This window comes from Natrix helvetica (genome assembly GCF_964273705.1).
Source record: "Natrix helvetica genome assembly, chromosome: 3".
Taxonomy (NCBI): Eukaryota; Metazoa; Chordata; class Lepidosauria; order Squamata; family Natricidae; genus Natrix; species Natrix helvetica.
In genome coordinates this window covers 163,051,991-163,070,434 of record NC_138549.1, presented here as the reverse complement: position 1 = coordinate 163,070,434, position 18,444 = coordinate 163,051,991, and the positions used below count along the sequence as shown (strand labels likewise).

Genomic DNA, 18,444 nt, shown 5'->3' with positions numbered 1-18,444 from the left:
ACACTAAGTGCAGAAGAAAAGACTAATGAAAAATATGCTGGCACTCTTCAGACATCTGAAGGGTTGACATATAGACGAACAAGGGGACTTATTCTCCAGTACTTGGACAGGAGTACCAGGACAGATAAGTTGAAAATACAGGGGAGTCAATTCATGTTTGATTGGTCAGTCACTTGTCCAGAATGGCACAGGTGGCACACAGCCATTTGTCATGGCATGCGAGGCGCTGCCCTGTCAGCTGGCCAGCGCACATGCACGCACTGGCCAGCTGATTTCTGCCTTTTTTAAAGCCATTTTTTGCCCTCCCCAGGCTCCAGAGGCTTTATAGGAGCCAGGGGAGGGCGAAAACAGCCTTTCCCACCCCTCCTGGAGGCCCTCCGGAGGCTTCAGGAGCTTCCCTGAAGCCTCCGGAGTGCAAAAAACTGGCCCTATGGGCAAACCGGAAGTTTGGGGAAATGACTTCTGGTTTGCTCGTAGGGTCGTTTTTCATCCTCCAGAGGCTTAACCCGGCCCTACGAGCAAACCAGAAGTCCATTCCTAAACTTCTGGTTTGCCCATAGGGCCGTTTTTTTGCACTCTGGAGGCTTCAGGGAAGCTCCTGAAGCCTCCAGAGGGCCTCGGGGGGGGGAGGCTGTTTTCACCCTCCCCAGAATCCTATAAAGCCTCTGGAGCCTGGGGAGGGTGAAAAAAGCATGCAAAAAATGGGGGAGAGCACCTGTCATGCGCGCATGTGCACTGGGGGGGGTCGCACATTGCACTATGGGTGCGGCGCACCCGCGCACGCCCCCCTGCGCTCCCCCCGCTCATGGCACACAAGCCAAAAAAGGTTCGCCATCGCTGGTATAGAGTCTCCTGCTTGAGCAGGATACAATACAATAGTAGAGTTGGAAGGGACCTTGGAGGTCTTCTAGTCCAACCCCCTGCCTAGGCAGGAAACCCTATACCGTTTCAGACAAATAGCTATCCAACATCTTCTTAAAGACTTCCAGTGTTTTAAAGAGTTGAGGTCCCATCCAACTCTGTTCTTAGGAGGAACTTTCTGATAGTGAGAGCTGACAATTAATGGAGCAGGAGAGCCCAGGAATTGTTCTGTTCCTCCTCACTGAAGTTCTCCAGATACCATTTCTTTTACACCAAGTTAAAGTTTAGGATGATACGCAACTCGGTACAGTACACAGAACAGTAGAATACCAAAGTAGACTATGGAACAGTCTCCTCTCCAAAATCCGGTGGGTTTTAATCCTCTTGGATTGGAAGTAGTGAATATATGGCTTTCCCCCAGAGGCCCTTGCCAGGATATTAGATGAATCCAGTACTGTCTTGGTATGGTTTGGGTCCTAGACCCCAAGGTTGTAAGTCATGACGGTAATAAAGCAGGGCAGCCACACGACTGATCCAATTTGATAACCCTTTTTTTGCAGCAGGCATTGTTCACGACATGTTTAGCCAAAACCCAAACGTATATGATGGTTTTTGGCAAACATGTCGTAAAATGCAGTCATATTTGTGGGATGCTAGTTGCTGACTACCCAAAATACAGTCACATGACTGTGGAGGCCAGCGGCCATCAAAAATTTATCCCTAGAGAAGTCCGTTGTAACTTCAAATAATTGCTAAGTGACCAGATGTGAGTTGAAGATTACCTGCCTGATTATTCCAATTCTTTTTTTAATATAGTTTTTAAAAAAGTATTATTTGTTGTTAGCCAGCCACAGTTCATATGTAAGATGGGTGGCCAAATAATATATACATATGAGAGATGCCCTACATCCGGGATGGCGAACCTATGGCACACATGCCACAGGTAGCACGCGGAGCCATTTGTCAGGGCACGCGAGGCCTTTTTTAAAGCCATTTATTGCCCTCCCCAGGCTCCAGAGGCTTTATAGGAGCCTGGGGAGCGTGAAAACAGCCTCCCCCGCCCCTCCGGGAAGCCTTCCGGAGGCTTCAGGAAAGCCCCTGAAGCCTCCGGAGTGCAAAAAACCGGCCCTATGGGCAAACCAGAAATTTGGGAACGGATTTACGGTTTGCTCGTAGGGTCAGTTTAAGCCCTCCGGAGCCTTCAGTAGGGGCCTATGGGGGGGCTGTTTTCACTCTCCTCAGGCTCCTATAAAGCCTCTGGACCCTGGGGAGGGTGAAAAAAGCATGCAAAAAATGGGGGGGGAGCACCTGTCATGCGCGCATGCACACGGTGTGTGTGTGTCTCGTGTTGCATTATGGGTGCAGCACGCCCGCACACAAACCCCCTGCGCTCCCCCCGCTAATGGCACACGAGCCAAAAAAGGTTCGGCATCGCTCCTCTACATTATACATTCTATGCCAGGGGTGTCAAACTCAAGGCCTGGGGGGGGGGGGCTGGATCTGGCCCATGGGACTGCCCTGGAAAGAGTGAAGGACTGGCCCATGGTGCTTATGCCAGTGAAAACAGAATTCGGGGGGGGGGGCGCATGATCCTCCCACCCCAAGTTCCATTTTCACTGACAGAGGATTGCAGGAGGCCGTCACAGCTGGAAACAGAGCTCACTATGACCGCGCACGGCCCACAAGCTCCGTTTTCTCTGGCAGAGGGTTGTAGGAGGCCGTCGTAGGCAGAAACTGAACTCAGGAGCCTGTTTTTGCTGGCAGAATGCTCGGGCCACCACTGACACCCATGATACGAGTGACATCAAGCTGGCCGCACCCAAACTGCCCATGACCCCCCCCTCCTGAGGTCAAACACAACCTGATGCGGCCCTCAATGAAATCGAGTTTGACACCCCTGGTCTATGCAAAATGTCATGGCATGAAGTTAAGACAGGTACATAGCAGCATATTATGCAGAACCTTGGAAGCCTCAGGCGCTTGTCAATTACTGTTCTCATCAACTCTCATGAACCTGACAGGAATGGGCTTTGTGCCTCGGAGACTGGAAACCTCTTGTAGAGTCACTTCACTCAGCACCTACAAGGATCTGCAGACTTATTTCATTCAACACTTGGCATGTTAGTTGTTTCTAAACTAAGGGCTATTACTATATTACTGGCTGCTTTAGCAAAGTCACGAGAATACTGCTTATTCAAGAGAAACAAGAGCTGATTATCTCCTAAAGCCAGGGTTGTTTTCTGTTCCTGTTTCTTTTGTTTTTTCCCCCCTGCCAGTATCTGAGAATGCAAATCCATTTAATGCAAATATTTCGCCAAGTTAAGAAAACTGTTACACAAGGAATAAGAAAGGAACAGTTTGGCTTTCTTTCAAGCTCAGACGTAGCACAGTAGGTACGATACAAGGATCCTATATCTTACTATCCTCAATAAAGGTTTTTAAAACTCCTTTCCTGCAACATCTGGATTGATGGTCTTTCAAAGTTTCTGCTGCTTTGAATTCCTGCCGCCTTCTCGTGTATTTTTTGGGCCAGGTGATTCATTTTTCATTCATTTTCATTTCACTTTTATTGTCTATTTATGGAAACACAATTTTCAAAGAAGTCATAAGGCCACTTCGTTTTGAATCTCAGCTGCTGTGGGCATTGGAAATCCCCATCAAATCACAGTTGGTATCTGCAAAGGCTATGATTAAAAAGAGGAAATCAAGCAAAACCAGTGATTTTTTTTAACTTCCTCATTTAAAAGTAAAAGCCAGACTGTAATATTACGAGGAACATATTTTTGCCAAAATAACACAGCTGCTAGAAATCATAAATCATACGCCCTGGTCATGAATTACTTCCTAGAAACCATAGTTTCAACCAGCTGGAGCCTGAAATAGAAGGAAACGGCTGCCTTGTGACTCATGAATCATATCTGAAAACAATCCGAAATCTATCTTTGTCAGGTAACAGTTGAGCCCAACTATTGCACTACAAAATAATGGGCACGATATGTTATGTTGCTCCATGCTGTCAAACTCTAAGTTCCGGACAAAACACTTGCAGGATTTAAGCAATTTTTAAAAGTCAGTATAAATCAGAGGTGGCATTCAGCTGGTTCGGACCAGTTCAGCCAAACTGGTAGTAGAAATCGCGGGTCCACCCCTCCACCCCTCCTCTATGCCATCCTATTTAGGCATGTTTTCAAGCTGCGTGCATGCATGTAAGCCCCACACACGAACAAAAGCGCATGTGTGAATGGCCGTGCGCATGCGTTGACGGGGCACGCATGCTCACATTTGCGAACCGGTAGGGAAAGTAAGTGAATACCACCCCTGGTTCAGATAGTCCCCAAATTACAACCATTTGTTTAGTGACCAAAGTTACGAAGGATCTGAAAAAAGTGACTTTAAACGCAAGACCATCATAACCCCTCCATAGTCCTATGATCAAATTTTGGACATTTGGCCACTGGCATGTATTTATAATAGTTGCAGCATCCTGGGGTTAGGTTGGGATTGCTATTTGTGACTTTCCCAGCCAGCACCCAACAAGCAAAGACAATGTGGAAAGTCAGATTCCTTTAATGACAGCATGATTCACTTAACAACAGCAGTGATTTGCTTAACAACCTTGGCAACTCGCTTACCAACAACCTTGTTTCGCAACGTTAATTCTGCTCCCAATTTTCGTAAGTCAAGGACTATGTTATGAACAGGCTAAACTTATTTATGCAGAGCAGATTTTGTCAAATATTTTGTGGCAGTTCAGCTGTAGCTCTCACATGCAGCGGAGGGGAAGACTATTTGTTTGAAATTTCTACATAGGTAGTCCTTGATTTACAACCATTCGTGTAGTGAATGTTGGAAGTTATAGCAGCACTGACTTATGACTGTTTTTTTTACATTTACAACCATTGCAGCACTCCTTGTGCTCATCATCAAAATTCAGATGCTTGGCAACTAGCTCATATTTATGGCGGTCACCGTATCCTGGAGCCACGTTTCCCCTTTGCGACCTTCTGACAAACAAAGTGAATGGAGAAATCAGATTCACTTAACAACTGAGTTATTAACAATTACAGTGATTCACTTAACAACTGTGGGAAGAAAGATAATAAAACGGGGAAAACTCACTTAACTTTCTCAGCCACAGCAATTTTGGTCTCAATTGTGGTCATAATTCAAGGACTACCCGTATACTGTAATGTGCCTATTAATAGTTTCTACCAAAGAATCTCCGGCCTTCAATTTTGCATATACCAGAGCTTCCTTGACTTTTTCCTCCATTATCCAAAACTGCTGATAAGAAAGCCTTATCAAACTTGGGAGACTCAAGATAAAGTCAAGTCCCTTCCTTTAGCACCTCAAAATTTTGCTAAACAAAATGGTCACAACTTGAGGGCGATCTGTATTAGAACATCACTGAAAGATTCTTAACAGGTAAAGGTTCCCTCACAGGTGCATGCTAGTAGTGCCCGACTCTAGGGGGCGGTGCTCATCTCTGTTTTGAGGCCGAAGAGCCAGCGCTGTCCAAAAACATCTCCGTGGTCATGTGACCGGCATGACTAAATGCTGAAGGCGCACAAAACGCTGTTACCTTCCCACCAAAGGTGATCCTTATTTTTCTACTTGCATTTATGTGCTTTCGAACTGCTAAGTTGTCAGAATCTGGGACAAGTAACAGGAGCTCACTCCATTACACGGCGCTAGGGATTCGAACTGCCAAACTGCCAACCTTTCTGATCGATGAGCTCCGTGTCTTAGCTACTGAGCCATTGCATCCCCGAAAGATCTTTATGTCATGTCAATAAATTTCCACTGGTAATTTCTTCAATTTTTGCTTTAATAAAAGTACTTCAGGAGATTTTTAATGTATTTTCCCACACAAGAAAATCTTCAGTCAGTCGGTCGGTTATTTAGAATATGGAAATTTTAAAAAAAGTTTTAATATTTTTTTAAATGTCCCTGTTATGATAGGTGAAAGGTTTGTGCATCCGTCCCTAAAGAAAAAACCACTTTTACACAATTTTGGATTATTTACCCAGGTTTGCAAACCACTGGCCTATTCTGTAGCCCGGGGGTCTCCAACCTTGGCAACTTTTAAGACTTGTGGACTTCAACTCCCAGAATTCCTCAGCGAGCAGCTGGCTGAGGAACTCTGGGAGTTGAAGTCCACAAGTCTTAAAGTTGCCAAGGTTGGAAACCCCTGTTGTGGCCTACAGGAGGCTAATCAAAAATTCCAGCCTGGGGTCACCACTATATCGATCTGCTTCAGCACTTCCGGTCACCTTCCCCAAGCCAGGTGGAGCGTTCCAAGTAAATGCCAGCAGCGCTCTGAAATAGAGCAACAAAGATGATTAGGGGACTGGAGACTAAAACATATGAAGAACAGTTGCAGGAACTGGGTATGTCTAGTTTAATAGAAAGAAGGACTAGGGGAGACATGATAGCATTGTTGCAATATCTCAGGGGTTGCCACAAAGAAGAGGGAGTCAAACTATTCTCCAAGGCACCTGAGTCCAGAAGAAAGAAGCAATGGGTGGAAACTAATCAAGGAGAGAAGCAACTTAGAACTGAGGAGAAATTTCCTGACAGTGAGAACAATTAATCAGTGGAACAGCTTGCCTCCAGAAGTTGTAAATGCTCCAACACTGGAAGTCTTTAAGAAGATGTTGGACAAACATTTGTCTGAAACGGTATAGGGTTTCCTGCCTAGGCAGGGGGTTGGACTAGAAGACCTCCAAGGTCCCTTCCAACTCTACTATTGTATTATTATTGTATTATATAGCTAGTCCTCAACTTGTGACCACAACTGAGCCCAGGATTTATGTTGCTAAGTGTGAAATCTGTAACACCCCTAACGAAAGAAGACTCCAAGGCTTGAGTTTCCTCAAAATTCCATTTTATTAGAGATGTCATATCAGCCCATCTGGGAAAACTGAAAGTTTCCGGGTTTTCCCCACCCAAATGAAAGTTGAGGTCCCTGCCCAGCACCCACATGTCCATCACATGGTCCAATCAGGCACCATCCAAAACTGGAGATGCCTCCCAGTCACACCATGGCAGCCGCAGGGCAAGATGTCCTTGACTCTCTTGAGAAAAGAATGTTATTTTGACTATATCTCATCCATACTCCATATAATCCTCCCTCCCATTTTCCCACGGCAGAAAATGTGGCAGGCCTGAAGGCCCAATGTAAAAGATGGCACAGGTTTTGCCCCATTTTACGACTTTTCTCCCCACATCTGTTAAGTGAATCACGGCAGTTGTTCAATGACTCTGGCTTCCCTGTGGACTTTGCTCCTCTCAATGTTGCCAAAGATGGTCATATACGACCCGGGGACATTGCAACGGTCATAAATAGGAGCCAGTTGCTGAGCGTCTAAATTTTGATCACATGACCAGATGCTTACCAAGCATCCAAATGTAAAACAGGTGGTTGTGGGGATGCTGCAACGATCGTAAGCGTGAGAAATGGTCCCAAGCAGGGGTGAAATTCAGCAGGTTCTGGAGAACCGATAGTGGATAACTTGAGTAGTTTGGAGAACCAGCAAATACCACCTCTGGCTGGCCCCAGAGTGGAGAGGGCAGTGCCGTACAGTCAGGGGAGGCAGAGCCTCACCGCTCTCATCATGAAAAGAAAAAAAATGCTCCCCTTTTCTCTTTCATCTCTTTCTTGCGCGTGCAAGCAAAATACCCCAGGATCACGGTGGAGGGGACAGCAACTCCTTCTGCTGCGCTGCGGAGAAGAGCGACAGGAAGGAGGGGAATGGGACCACGTATGCAGGAGGCTCCTCAGCGCCAGCCTCAGATCAGTGCAGCCGCGGTGCCCTTCATGTTGGCTCAGGAAGGAGGGGAATGGGACCATGTGTGCAGGGGAAGGGGACGGCGGCTCGCGCTGATCTGACGCTGGCGCTGAGGAGCCTCCTGCACACGTGGTCCCATTCCCCTCCTTCCTGAGCCAACAGGAAGGGGACGGCGGCTCGCGCTGATCTGAGGCTGGCGCTGAGGAGCACAGCGTGGCTCTTCTCCGCAGCACAGCAGAAGGAGTTGCTGTCCCCGCCACCGTGATCCTGGGGTATTTTGCTTGCACGCTTGCAAAGATCAAAGTTGTCACAGTCCTCCCTTCATGATGATCATTTGATGACGTCACCAGCCATAAACCTCACCGCACGTCACTGGGAGAGAGAACGGAGATTTTACAGTATCCTTCCCCTGCCAGGCCCACCAAGCCATGCCCACCAAATCGGTAGTAAAGAAAAAAATTGAATTTCACCACTGGTCCCAAGTTCTTTTTTGTTTCAGCGGCTTGTAACCTCGAACGGTCACTAAACGAACCGTTGTAAGTCGAGGACTGCCTGTACAGCAGAGCCGAAAGTATGCCCCCGGGGGGGGGACCGTTCCTCCCAGCTCCCTCCCTCTTGGCTGGGATCCGCGGCTGCCCAGTGGCCGCCGGCTCGTTCCAGCCTCCGAGTCACGAGGAGCCTCCTGATTGTTTCCTCTTTCGCAACCGCTTCCCGCTCTCGCAATGCCGGGCAAACCCGTCAGCCTGCCTACCTGCAGCGAGCCAAGGCGGGGCGGCTGCTCCCTTCTTCGTCCCGTCCCCCCACCCCCATGACGTCGCCGCCTCCAAGGGCCTTTGGCCACGACCTCGCCCCCTCTCTCTGCGCTAGCGCTCCAGCTCTAGGAGGACCCAAGTCCCGGCCGGCTCTGCGCGCTCCTTTCCCGGCGACCGTCTCCAGAGGCTGCGGCGGCCAACTGAGCCTCTGATCGCCATGGCTGGGCGCGACCTCTCCCCGCTCGCCCTCTGGCTCCTGCTGGTGGGCTGCCTGGACGCCGCCGGCCTCTACTTCCAAGCAGGGCAGAGCTGCTACAAGCCGCTGCCGCGCAACCTCCCCGGCGTCCGGTAAAAGCGGCGGCGGCGGCGCGCCATCCAATTCGCTCCAGTCCGGGATGCGTCGACGGGATAAGGCGGGCAGAGATTGGGTGCCCCGCGGTGGGGGGGGGGGGGGTTGAAGCTCGGCTGAGCTGATCGGAAGGGCTTTTTTTCTTGGATTGTCACTCGTGGTCCCAGAAGGGCCGCGAGAGCTGGGAAACAGCCTTCCCTCAATCAGAGCAAATGAATGCAGATTGGATTTAGAACTACAAAACTCAGCGTTCCCAGCCGGCCAGGCGTTGGGACGGGGATCTGGCACGGCTGGAGATTTGGGGGCAAGGGGAGGCAGGGTGAAACAGAATACCAGAGTTGGGAAAGGGACCTTGGAGGTCTTCTAGTCCAACCCCCTGCTTAGGCAGGAAACCCTACAGCACTTCAGACAAATGGCTATCCAACATCTTCTTAAAGACTTCCAGTGTTGGGGCATTCACAACTTCTGGAGGCAACTTCTGTTCCACTGATTAATTGTTCTAACTGTCAGGAAGTTTCTCCTTAGTTCTAAGTTGCTTCTCTCCTTGATGAGTTTCCACCCATTGCTTCTTGTCCTGCCCTCAGGGGCTTTGGAGAATAGCTTGATTCCCTCTTCTTTGTGGCAGGCCCTGGGTCAGAGTTGGATGAATCCATAACAGAAAGCAGCTTCTTATAAGTTGAAGTATAAAATAGCAGTTAAAAGTTTTATAGCTGTTAAGTTTACTAAGGGCATCTCTCCACCTCCAGTTTACAGTTCTCTCAACCGATCCTTGCTGTCAGCAAAACAAAAAACTATCCAGTTTGAAATCGGTTGTCTTGCCCCCTTGTTCCAGGTCAGTGCCCTCCAACTGATGGGGAACAACTGTATATATCTTGAGGCTGAGCCCTTGGCTGATGGCTAAATATGGAAGGAAACACTACTTCAATAGCTGTGCAGCCAAGGCTGACTCTCATTTGTGGTCTGGAAACTGCTGAAGTCAGCCTAATGGAGATACCCCAGAAAAAAGGTGTTAGCAGGGTCCATCTGTCTCTTGGGTAAGGACAGGGGGGCAATCAGCCTAAGCAGGATATAGAAAAGACCCTGAGATTTTAGACTAGCATCTGATCTTCAGGCATGGAGTATGTAACCTGGTTGCATTGTTTTGTCATTTGTTGATGATGAGCCCAAATTTTCTGCTGGAAAATTAAGTGAGTTTTGCCACGTTTCATGATCTTTCTTGGCACAGTTGCTAGGTCAACTGTTATTGTAAATCGAGTTGTTAAGTTTGTGAAGTGAATCTGGCTTTCCCATTGCTTGTTGGAAGGTCACAACAGGGGCTCACATGAGCCCAGGACCCTTCCACCATCATAAATATGAACCAGTTGCCAAGCATCTGACCATGAGGATGCTGCAATGGACATAATGTGAATGCCCCAACTCTGGAAGTCTTTAAGAAGATGTTGGATAGCCATTTGTCTGAAACGGTGTAGGGTTTCCTGTCTAGGCAGGGGGGTTGGACTAGAAGACCTCCAAGGTCCCTTCCAACTCTGCTACTGTATTATTGTATAAGTGTGAAAAGTCATGTTTTTCAGGGCCGGTGTAACTTCAGTCACTAAATGAATAAGTCGAGGACTCTCTAATAATTCATGAGAACAGAAATATAGAAGAGGGATTCCTAAGAAACTGCTAATTCATGGGAATCGTCAGAATGCAAACCAGCCACACCCTAGAATTCTCTATATGCTGGGTATTATGGGTCATATAATTCGAAACAGGGAGTGGGCCGGTTGGGAAGGTGACCCCTCTCGTTTCTATCCTTTTGCAAAGGTTGATAAGTTAAAATTTTGCTGTCCCGAGATGTTCCCCTCCCCCTTCTGGAGTTTTGCAAAACAGGCAGGAGAACAAAGTTCATCTGAGAACTTTAGAAAGTGGTTGAGGTCATCAGAATTCTGAGCAAGAAAGGCATCTCGTGATAAAGTCACTGCCTAAGTTATTTCACAAACAGTCAATGAATCAAATGAAGCGGGGAATTATATATGCTGTTCAGACTAGGATAGACTTGAATGACTTTTATGCAGAATTTGTTCAGCATAAAAATAACATATTTAAATATTGAACAAGATAATAATGAAAGATTATAATTTAACAAAAACATGTAGTCTTATTAGAATTATATAACCTCAAAAGTAAATGTGATGAATATTATTTTATTAGTATTAAAATGTGATTAGAAAGGGGATATTTTTAAAAATATAACAGTGGCATAACTAAGAATTAGAAAGGGGATAAACAATGGAAGATTATAATGCAATATAAATTTGTGTATTACTATTAGAACTATATAAGTCTGTTAAACACAACTAATATGATTATTAATATTTTGTTCGTAGTAAACGGTGTGATCGAATAATCAAAGAATGAAAGATAATGTGTATTATTACTAAAATTCTATAAGATTGTAATAAATATGAAGAATATTGTTTTATTTGTACTAAAATGTAAGACACTCTAGTGCCACACTGTTCACACAACGATATGTTTGTAAACATTTTTTTAAAAAAAGTCTAGAGCAGACTTGGTTAGAAATCAGAGCAAGCACTGAGAAATAAACCTCTTACTTTTGCTCACAGAAAGTTAACTTTCCTTATTAACCCCCCCCCCCAAAATGGAGTTGGTTCTCCCTTCTGACATTTTCATGTTTCCTCTTAACAGAACCTATCCTCGCCCGCATGAATATTTGGATATCTCTAAGCTGCCCAAGAGCTGGGACTGGAGAAGCAGAGATGGAGTCAATTATGCAAGCACCACTCGGAACCAGCACATTCCCCAATACTGTGGATCCTGCTGGGCTCACGGCAGCACCAGTGCCTTTGCAGGTAGGGAATGCCTACTGGTGATTCCTTCCTCCGAGAATGGAGAATCACAAGTCTTAAGGGAGAAAATGCATAGATTTTTTTTTTAAAAAAAAATCTTAGTCACTACACCTCACACCACAATCTGCCTTTCAAATCAAATTCGGTGTTTCCATTTGAAAGCGTGGTGTGCCTTTTGAGGTTGGGCAATACTGAGAGAGAGGTGGAGGATGATCTCATTGGTGTTATCTTTAAGTTAGTTGTGTAGTTTTCTGCCTCCTGACTGAAGGCAAAGTCTCTTTCAAGATGAGTTCAACTCCTGGTAATTTCACATTGTCTTCTTAGATAGCGCTGTGGTGGCGCTGTGGTTAAAATGCAGTATTGCAGTCTAATTCTGCTGACTGTCAGAAGTTCGATCCTGACTCAAGGTTGACTTAAGCCTTGCATCCTTTCAAGGTCAGCAAAATGAGGGCCCAGATTTTTGGGAGCAATGTGCTGATTCTGTTAATCATTTACAGAGGACTGTAAAGCATTGTGAAACGGTATAGAAGTCTAAGTGTTATTGCTATTGCTTTCTTGGTGGTGGCATGGAAGCCATTTGTTACTGTCATCCTTTGGGGATTTTTTTTTCAACCCTGCTTTAGCCTAAAGTCTTCTTCCGGATCTTAACTAAGTTGAACCTAACCAGGTCCAACACCGCTCAGTTTCTCGGCCCATGTTTTGCCCTATTAAAAGACAATGGACCATGGGAAATGGTTGCGGTAAAGACTGAATTGGCCAGAATGGTATTATTGAAGAGAAAAATGAAAGAACATTTGGGATTTAAAAGGGAAGGGATTTACATGGTCATTTTATGGAGAAAAAAAGCAGGTTTCTAGAATCCATTTTCAGATTTTTTTTATTGGAATGTAAGATCTGGTACAAAATATTGAGTGGCAGGTAGGGAAAAGGAAACAGATGATCATTTGTCTTCTGTATCACATAAATCAGATCTGGACAATATGCACTTCATGATTAGGTTTGAATTAAGTCATGGCTTGCTGTATTGTAGATTGCAAATAAATCACAATAAAAGTGGTTTAGGTTGGCCTGACATGGGAAACCACAAACTGCGGCTGAATTCAGAGAACACACCAAGCCACAGTCCAATCAAAGAAAAATATACAACGATGATGTTACCTAGTTGGCTAATAATAAAATGTTTGCAAGAAAACAGCCAAGCTGAGAGACCACTAAGGACCTCAAAGAAAAATATTTTACCTGAGCACATTGAACTCAGTCTGTGACTGAGAAGGGTTGTAGTTTCTGTTACTGTTGTGGCCCACCAGCAGAGATGATAGTGAAGAGGTTGGGGAGGAACATGGGTCAGTCCTGGAGGCTGAGGAAGCCTCGGACAAGGGCTCTGCATCAGAGGCAGAAGTGGGGCCAAGGCCGTCTGACAGTTCTCAGCTGCCTTCGGAGCTAGACAGCAGTGAGGCAGAGAAACAGCTGGAGCCTGTTCCCAGTGTGCGCATGCGCAGAGTTGCCAGAATAAAAGAACAGCTGAGCAATCAGGGTCAACTTGGGAGTAAAGCCACAGGTGGACAGTGAATGGCCCCTCCCATAGGAAATAAAAGAGAAGCGAAAGGGGAGTGGGCTTTTGCAGGAAACAATTTGTTCGTTTATTCGTTAGTTCGTTTCAGGAGTGTGTAGGTCTGTCCGTGAATCTCAGAGACTCTGTGCCAAGTCTTTCCTTGCACAGCACTGCGTTTGGAAAATATTTACATGGCAGCTTTCCAAACCAGATAAGGTCTGTGGTCATAAATTCCCCTTTGAAAGAGTGTTTTCCAGGCTTCTGCTGAATGTGAATGAGAGGAATTGACATCCGTTTAATAAAAGGGGTTTTGTTGGGAATCTGCTTCGTGCTTTTTGGGGAAGCCTAGGTTAGAATAGTTATTTTCAAGACTTATTTCTCCCTCTTAGATCGCATAAATATCAAGAAGAAAGGTGCCTGGCCCTCAGCGTATCTCTCTGTTCAAAACGTGATCGACTGTGCCAGTGCTGGATCTTGTGAAGGTGGGGACGACAGTGGCGTGTGGCAATATGCTCATGAACATGGCATCCCGGATGAAACATGCAACAATTATCAAGCTAAAGACCAAGGTGTGTATGATCAGAGTGCCAAAGTGTGTTTGAGGTGGGCTCCAAAAAAAGGGAAGGGGATTTCAAGCATCCACCATTTGTCTCGGCCTTGCAATGGATGCAAACGTTTACTAGCCTACACGCCTCATTTACCAACATGAACCTGTGATTGTAACTTCTAAGGAATGGTAATAATGACCACCCCAATTTGGCAAAAGTTGTAAATTTCACAATGTCTTCTCCAATGAGATATTCTGTCCTCCCTACCCACCCAACACATTAATGCAGCAGCGGTCTTAAAAGGCATTTGGGGGGAGAAAAACTATATTATTGATGTTGGAAAATGAAATTGATCAGCTGTGGTAACACATCCACAAAGGTTCAGCCCCACAGGCTGTTAGCTCCCAAATGCCCATGTTATTTAAATAAACCCCTTTCGGATTGCTTGGAGCTAGTTTGCATCCATCAAAGGTAGCCAGGCTGATGACAAAATTGGCCTTCAAGCGCATAAAACATTGAACTTACATTGAGCTGCTTCATAATGAGTTTAGAATGAATTCAGTTGCTTTTGCTCCCACTGCTCGTTTGACTGTCCCTCGTCATTGCGTTTCTCTCTTTAGGTAAGGAAACATCTCTGAAATGACAACCCAATGGGTCACGGATTGTCTAGTTACATCTAAACCTTTTTACGTCATAAAAAACTTATAATTGCTTTTATAAATTTGTTACTTCTCGAAATGACAGATATTTGACCAATGACCTTTTGTGATCCTTTGACAAGCGACGTCAATGCTAGATTGACTTAATTGGGTTACAAACTCAACAACCGCAGTGATTCACTTTGACAACTGTGGCAAGAACGGTCGTAAAATGGGACAAAATTCACTTAACAGCTGTCATCCTTAGCCGTCGAAATTTTGGCCTCTATTGTGGTCCTGTAATAGGCTACCTGGGAAAATTAACTGCTCTTTCCATTTATCTTGTGCAATTATTTTTGAAGACTGCAAGAAATTTAACCAATGTGGAACATGTACCACCTTCGGGGAATGCCACGTGATAAAAAATTACACCCTCTGGAAAGTGGGAGATTATGGATCTGTGAGCGGCCGAGAGAAAATGATGGCAGAAATCTATGCAAATGGACCCATCAGGTACAGGAGGAAGCACAAGTTTTAATGGCTCAGAACGATTCATGTGGCAAAGTTGAAGTGATGTGACTGAAGTAGATGTGGATAGCAGTGACGTGCGGTGAGGTTTATGGCTGGTGAGGCAGCAATTTTTTTAGACTTGTGGACTTCAACTCCCAGAATTCCACAGCCAGGCATGCTCAGTTCTGGTTTAAAGCGACAGCATTTGTTTTCCTTCTTTCTTTTTCTTTTTCTTCTCCCTTTCCCTCCTTCCTCCCTCTCTCCCTCCCTCCCCCCTCTCTCAAACACACACACGCGTACACACGCACACAGATGGGGCGACGGGAGCTGTGAGGGAGCGCCGTGCTTGGCGGAAGGGCTCCCGGGGCTCTGAGCGTCCACCTACTGCCACCCGCCTTTCGCTCTGCAGAGAAGACCGTGCCCTCGGCACCCGAGCCCTCCGGTCGGGGTCAACCAAGGCCGGTCCGGCTCAGGGGAGGCCGGCCACCACATGAAGTGTCCAGCCCGGCCTCCCTGCCGCCCTCCGCCCTGGGATTTGGCCACAGCACCGCCCGCCAGAGCTGAGCAGCATCCGGGGCGCGCTTGTCGGGCGAGGGCAGCACAGGTGGGGCATGGACGGAGCGGAAGAAGCATCTCCCCCCCCTGCCCGAAAGAACAAAGGGCAGTTCTGCTGCCGCCCAGGCAACCTGGCCGGCCTCTCTCGCGGCAGCTCTCCAGCGCCGAACCTGGGAGTCCCTGGAGGAGCTGGCGTGGGCTGCAAGCGCCGCAGGCTGGACTGGAGCCGGAGGTGACGCCCCTCCGGCCAGGTAAGAGGGGCTGCCCTCCCTGCCTCTCCTACCCCCTTCTCTCTCTCACTCAAACAAACTCTCTCTCAAACAAACACACACATACACAAACAAAGCTTCTCTGAAGAAGCCCCGCCCAAACAAGCGCCCTCTACTAGGAGGCAGGAGAAGGTGGAGTCTGGTAGTGCTGTCTGGAATTAATGTTTAGTGGGGGCTTAGATGGGATGGAATTTGTCCTATTTTGTCCTCTCCCCAAAAAACAGCATTAGGACTTTGAGGGAGTTCATGGACCATTATGTGAATGGCTGAGTGGTCTCTTGGGATGGGCTGAGGTAGAGCTTGTACCTCAACAGAAACGTACAAGTTCAAGTTCTCTCCTTATTAGTTGCGCAATTGTGTCCGACCCATCACGACCCCATAGACAACATTCCTCCAGGCCTTCCTGTCCTCTAGTATTCTCCGGAGTCCATTCAAGCTCACACCTACTGCTTCAGTGACTCCATCCAGCCACCTCATTCTCTGTCGTCCCCTTCTTCTTTTGCCCTCCATCTTTCCCAGCATGAGGCTCTTCTCCAGTGAGTCCTTCCTTCTCATTAGGTGGCCAAAGTACTTGAGTTTCATCTTCAGGTCTCTGGCCTTCTAAAGAGCAGTCAGGGTTGATCTCCTCTAAGACTGACTGGTTTGATTGCCTTGCAGTCCAAGGAGGAGTCTTCTCCAGCACCATAGTTCAAAGGCCTCAATTCTTTGACGCTCAGCCTTTTTTATGGTCCAACTTTCCCAGCCATACATTGCAACTGGGACAACCATAGCCTTGACTATACTCACAGCTAGGTGTATTCAAATCCATAATTGGTTCGCAGCAAGTGTCTCTGCACATCTGTTACTTGAGGCCACCTAGCTAATTTGGATACTAGTTGGGAATTTGTCACTTTTGTGATAACTGAACACATTTCAGCCTTGTTTATTTTGCTAACCTTCTAATTTCATGTAATTTAAACAGTTGTGGGATCATGGCTACCCCAGGCCTGGACAAATATACCGGAGGAATTTATAATGAATATAACTCTTCACCTTTCATTAACCACATTATCTCTGTTGCTGGTTGGGGTGTGGAAGACGGAATTGAATACTGGATTGTCCGCAATTCATGGGGCGAGCCGTGGGTAAGCAGAACCAAGATCTTTCTTTTAAGGAAAAAAAAACAACCTTTGAGGATTGTTAGAGTGGTATTTTTCACATCAGGGCAGAGGTGGTTTTCAATCTTTATAAACTGTACCATGCACCTGGTTGCCACCTATGGAGACCTGCAAACCTTTTCAGCAAATAGTAATTCTGAATGTGACAAAAGAGGGAAATGCTTAAATACATGCCAAGAAAGTCAAGGTACAGCAAATTAAAATGAAATTAAATCAGTATTTGATCTGGTCTCCATCCGGGCATGTTGGGGTGGGATCTCAGCACATCACTAAAACTCCAGCTTTTGACTCCTGAATGAAAAATGGCATAGAAACCAGCAGTGGGATTATAGATCGGTGCAGAAGTGGGTTGCTCCCGGTTTGGCCCGGATCGGGCGAACTGTTAGTAGTGGCGGCAGGAGGCTCCGCCCACCTGCCTGGACGCTTCTGCGCATACGCAGTAGTGTCACATGTGCACACGAGCGAACCAGTAGTAAAAAAAATGGAAACCCACCACTGGATAGGTGAGGAACAGGGTGTCTCCACAAGCAGGTGAGAGAGAGTGAGTGAGTGTGGGTGCATGCGTGTTATGGTTGTGCAAAAACTGAAGATGGCAGTTGTGACCACAAAACCCTTCCGTCGGAGCTGCTTTGATTAATTCCCAGGGCTGCCCATGAAACCAGAGAGATGAATCCTGCAGGACTCTTCTCCATGTTAGTTGCATTAAATGATTCCTTAAGAAACAAAGACGTTCTTCTGAATCTCACAAATGCCTTTTGATGGAAAATATCACATCAGGAACTGGGATTACTGGGCTGGGCTGGAATATAGGAACTTTTGTAGAGCCAGAGGATGGATCTGTTTAGGCCAATATTACCTCCTGAGTGGCAACCAATTCTCAGGACTCCTCTTTACTATGTTAAGCACTGAAACAAGCCCCATGAGAGATGGCAAGACCTTCTGTAAGATGAGAACGGGGGGGGGGGGGGGGTTGGGCCACAATGCTTTTGTGATGCGCCTACGTTTGTCATTCCAGGGTGAAAGAGGATGGCTGCGCATTGTGACGAGTGCATATAAAGGCGGGAGAGGAGCAGACTATAATCTGGCAGTTGAAGAACGGTGCACATACGGAGACCCCATCGTGCCATGAATTCTTTTGCGAGAACTTTTTCAGCTGTTTTTTTGTTTGTTTTTAAACTTTTGAAAAGGAAAATTGCCTTCTGCAGGAATTGGCTGGCCACATACGGACTGGTAATTAAACTGAGTTTCTTTTTTCTTTCATTAAAGATTTTGCACAAATTATCAAAATGGATTTAATGAATCTGCTGAGAAAACCTTGCACTGTTCGTTTTTTTCCAAATGGAAATGAGCTGCGATTTAACCAGGGTTCGGCCGGGATATGGGAGTAAGACTGTATCTATGTGCTCTTAGATGACCTCTGCTGGGAGTGAGATAGGGGCAGCATTCCATTCCCAAGGCATAGAAACAAAATCGTTTCTCGGCACCCTTCAATACCATCGATTATGGCATCCTTCTGGACTGGGGAGTGGCACTGTATTGGTCTCCACCTTCCTCTGGGGTCAATTCCAGTTGATTTGGGGGGAGGGGGAAGACGTAGCCTATGACCAGTG

At 46.5% G+C, this 18,444-nt stretch overlaps 1 protein-coding gene across 2 annotated transcripts in view; it reads left to right on the top strand.

Moving 5' to 3' along the window:
* Positions 1-18,152, top strand: part of CTSZ (cathepsin Z) — a 38,607-nt gene extending 20,455 nt beyond the window's left edge. Inside the window, exons 1-6 of one of the 2 annotated variants that reach the window (XM_081948396.1) lie at positions 8,409-8,752; positions 11,445-11,608; positions 13,547-13,726; positions 14,706-14,856; positions 16,639-16,801; positions 17,850-18,152. In XM_081948396.1, the coding sequence (XP_081804522.1) occupies positions 8,622-8,752; positions 11,445-11,608; positions 13,547-13,726; positions 14,706-14,856; positions 16,639-16,801; positions 17,850-17,963 (903 nt within the window). In that variant the 5' untranslated portion in view covers positions 8,409-8,621 and the 3' untranslated portion in view covers positions 17,964-18,152. Of the gene's footprint in view, positions 1-8,408; positions 8,753-11,444; positions 11,609-13,546; positions 13,727-14,705; positions 14,857-16,638; positions 16,802-17,849 lie in introns of those variants that run through there. The other variant, XM_081948397.1, reaches the window with a different exon arrangement.
* Positions 18,153-18,444: the final 292 nt, after the last annotated feature.